Genomic DNA, 3,196 nt, shown 5'->3' with positions numbered 1-3,196 from the left:
ATTTTACTGCACTTCTCCTCATTAGTAATGCAGTCTTATCACCTAGATAAGCTTAAAATTGTGAATATGCAGTACACACATGGGCACAAAATAATCATTTGTGTAATAACATAAAATGTCAGATTGGGATTGTTTATTTGTTAAATTGTTTCCATATTAATCACTACTCTTTATTTACAATATGATTTTCTTAAACATAAGTGTGTGTGGCCATAAGGTTGTGCAAAGAATTGAATTACGTTGTTAATTCTAGTCGGTCATGCGTGTAGCAGCACTTTACACAATATTATGCACAACTGTACGGCATTAAAAAAAAAAATACGTGAAATTGAAGACAAATTTGTGTTTAGAAATTGCCACCAATAACAAGTTCTCATTGCTACAAAAGGCAATGGAATGTTGTCAGCAATGTCTAATACTTTGGGGATCAGTGCAAGAGCAATAATTAGTTAAGGAATGTGCTACTTCGGAAGATATGAAAGCAGAACTGTAATGCTGTGAGTTGACAGTACAAAGTGTCATACTTTAAGTTATTGCTGAGGGAAACTCCCTCCCTCACCCTGTCACTGATATTGATGCAGTTTTTTCACATATTTAATGCTCACCTGTAGAGAAGGGAATTCCTTGTCATTGCATAGTGCCACAGAAAAATGCCTCACTACAAATACAGTTGTGGCAGAAGTTCTGGGTTGCCATCACAAACATTAGCAGGTGCAGAATATTGCTAAGAAAGCCACACGTGCTATGACTACTATAGTAGAAACCAGTGACCCATCATAGGAATGCATTTCTGAAAATATCTTGCTACAAATTTTGCTGTGGTAAAAGTTATGGGCTGACATTGTAAACATTAACAGGTGCAGAGTATTGCTAGAGAAGCCACACAATGCTAATCTCACTACTGTCCATATTAGCAATGGATTATTCAATAATGCCTCTCTACAAATACTGTTATGATAAATGTTACAGGTTTCCACCACACACATTACCAAGTGGTGTGGCTAGGAAAGCCACATATGCTATGCTTACTTTTGCAGAAAAGAGAACCCACCACAGTAATGTAATTCTCATCATGCCTCACTTCAAATTGTATTGTCATAAAAGATATAGGTTCCCGTTATAAACATTACCTGGTGCAGAGTATTGCACGGAAAATGGCACACACAAAATTATGATTTGGAGCACTTTCCCTCATATTCTGGTACAAACAATGCAAAACATGATAACATTTGGCCTCATGTATATAACTGTTGCAGCACATATGTTCATTCCAAAGTTAGAGTAACAAGGATGTTTTATTACTATTATTTTGTTTCATTAACAGTCTACCTCATTGTTAAGTCATTTAAGTAGAAATTGGCACCTGACGCTACGGCTGCAGGCCTGCAACTGACATGTATCTTACTTGTGTAAACTGCAGTGTTGCTAATCTGTTTTTATATATGAAGTAATTGTAATTTTAAGTGATTGGATGAAACTTAGTCCAGACCAAATAAGCTGTAAGCAGATATTAGACAGACACCAACTACGATAGAAGCAGTATCACTAACAGAACAAACACAGAGAAACAATTTGAACTGTGAGACAACTTTAATACATTAGACAAAATACAACAAAGCACAAAAAATTAAAAAAATTCACTGTCACAGGAAAAAGAAGTCATGTGTCACTGGCATTTTTCTTCTTCCAGTACTTGAGTTTTTCTTTCAGGGCCAGAATCTTTAAATTTTTTATCCTCAGCTCCTTTTGGTGCTCTGCCTTCATCATGAGTAATTGGGCCTCCAGTAGTTCCACTCTCTTCTTGCACACATTGTCAATCACTGTTCCCGAACCTGATGGCCTTGATTTTGCAGGCATCCTGCGACGATTCCATGTATTTTTTGGCGTGCAAATGTTTTTATTCGGTTGATCAGGAGACTGTGAAACAGATTGCAACTGGGTGACATCCGCCAGAACATTATTTGGTGTCTCTTTACTTAATAATACGACAGGTGTGTGGGAAGTGCTAGGTTGTGTGCACTCTGCTAACTTGACAACTGAAGCAGGTGGCGTATTCTCACTGCACTGCACTTCACTGCTCTCCATGTTGACAACATCCACAATCATGCTGAACTGTGCATCGGAATCATATGCATTTGTTAACGGTTTCATTGAGGAACCAACAATTTCTAATAGTTTAGCCCGATCATGGATCGTGGTTTTTTGGGTAGGCTTCGCCCCACCTGTTTTATACACTTCCACCTGTTCTTCTGCAAGGTCTTTTCGAAGTCTTCTTTTCATATTTTCATAACAGGTTTTCAGCCTGTCACAGGATCTTTTTGTCACACCTGAAATTAAATAAATGTAGTTTATAGTACCATAAATTAATTCTTATATTATTTGCATTCATAAGTCCATTTTGCACTCTGAGGCTCTTAACTTATAACTGCAATAAAAATCTAAGATCTGTATATGGCTTTTGTTTATATATCAGTTCATTAAAAAGAAAGTGGTATAGGCATATATGAAGAATACGGCACAGGGATAAGTGAGAAACGTATGTTCACAATTTTCAACATAAAAGCTTCCGTTAGTCACATAATATTTAGTTAACAGTAGCACGGCATTGGATTTTAAATTTAAAACTAACAAAACAATTCCAACCGTAAATGTGCATAGTCCTATCACGTATTTCACTGGTACGCCAATAACAGTTTTAAATTTCAAACTAAAAGCCAGTGTGTCCCATATCCTACGCTTACGATGAACCTAGAAAAGTTATTTATTTATGAGTAAACTTACCAGGAGTAGAATTAAATTGCGCCTCCACATGGGACCACATTGCCTGTTTTTCTTTTAAGCTGCAGCCGCCGGTTTTCTTATTTTCAAGAACGGATGCATTTGCACCCACCAGTTCAAGAAGTACATCTATCTCGTACTTCGAGAAATTCGGTGTTGTTCTTTTATTCTCCATTATTCTCCAAAAAAGAAACCAACAGATCAGAAATAGGTACCGAGGTACGTAAACACACTTCTGCTTGTCGACGGAAAAAACAGCAAAGATAGAACGTGGCACCAGCGATTATCTGTGCAATTTCTTGTTTACTAACATCTTTGCGTTGCCAGGGCACGTTCCACTGCAATGTAGAGAGTTTACCGCGGTCAAATGCACAGTTGGCTGACGACGGTTTGCTGACCAGCGATTAACGTTGGTGCA

The 3,196-nt window shown here is 37.5% G+C and overlaps 1 protein-coding gene across 1 annotated transcript; it reads right to left on the bottom strand.

The window, feature by feature from the left end:
* Positions 1-1,659: 1,659 nt before the first annotated feature.
* LOC124718690 (myb/SANT-like DNA-binding domain-containing protein 3) lies at positions 1,660-2,953 on the bottom strand. Its single transcript, XM_047244313.1, has 2 exons — positions 2,782-2,953; positions 1,660-2,327 (listed from the first exon to the last, which is right to left on the bottom strand). Exons 1-2 carry the CDS (start codon positions 2,951-2,953, stop codon positions 1,660-1,662), a joined length of 840 nt encoding a protein of 279 aa, XP_047100269.1.
* Positions 2,954-3,196: the final 243 nt, after the last annotated feature.

Source organism: Schistocerca piceifrons, chromosome 10 (genome assembly GCF_021461385.2).
Source record: "Schistocerca piceifrons isolate TAMUIC-IGC-003096 chromosome 10, iqSchPice1.1, whole genome shotgun sequence".
NCBI classification, from domain to species: Eukaryota; Metazoa; Arthropoda; class Insecta; order Orthoptera; family Acrididae; genus Schistocerca; species Schistocerca piceifrons.
The sequence above is the reverse complement of the archived record's forward strand: the minus strand, read 5'-3'. Positions and strand labels throughout refer to the sequence as shown.

Coding starts and splice junctions, on each gene's coding strand:
- LOC124718690 (XM_047244313.1), bottom strand. CDS start 2,953: ATGGAGAATAAAAGAACAACACCGAATTTCTCGAAGTACGAGATAGAT. Junction 2,328..2,781: donor GCAATTTAATTCTACTCCTG/GTAAGTTTACTC, acceptor ATTTAATTTCAG/GTGTGACAAAAAGATCCTGT.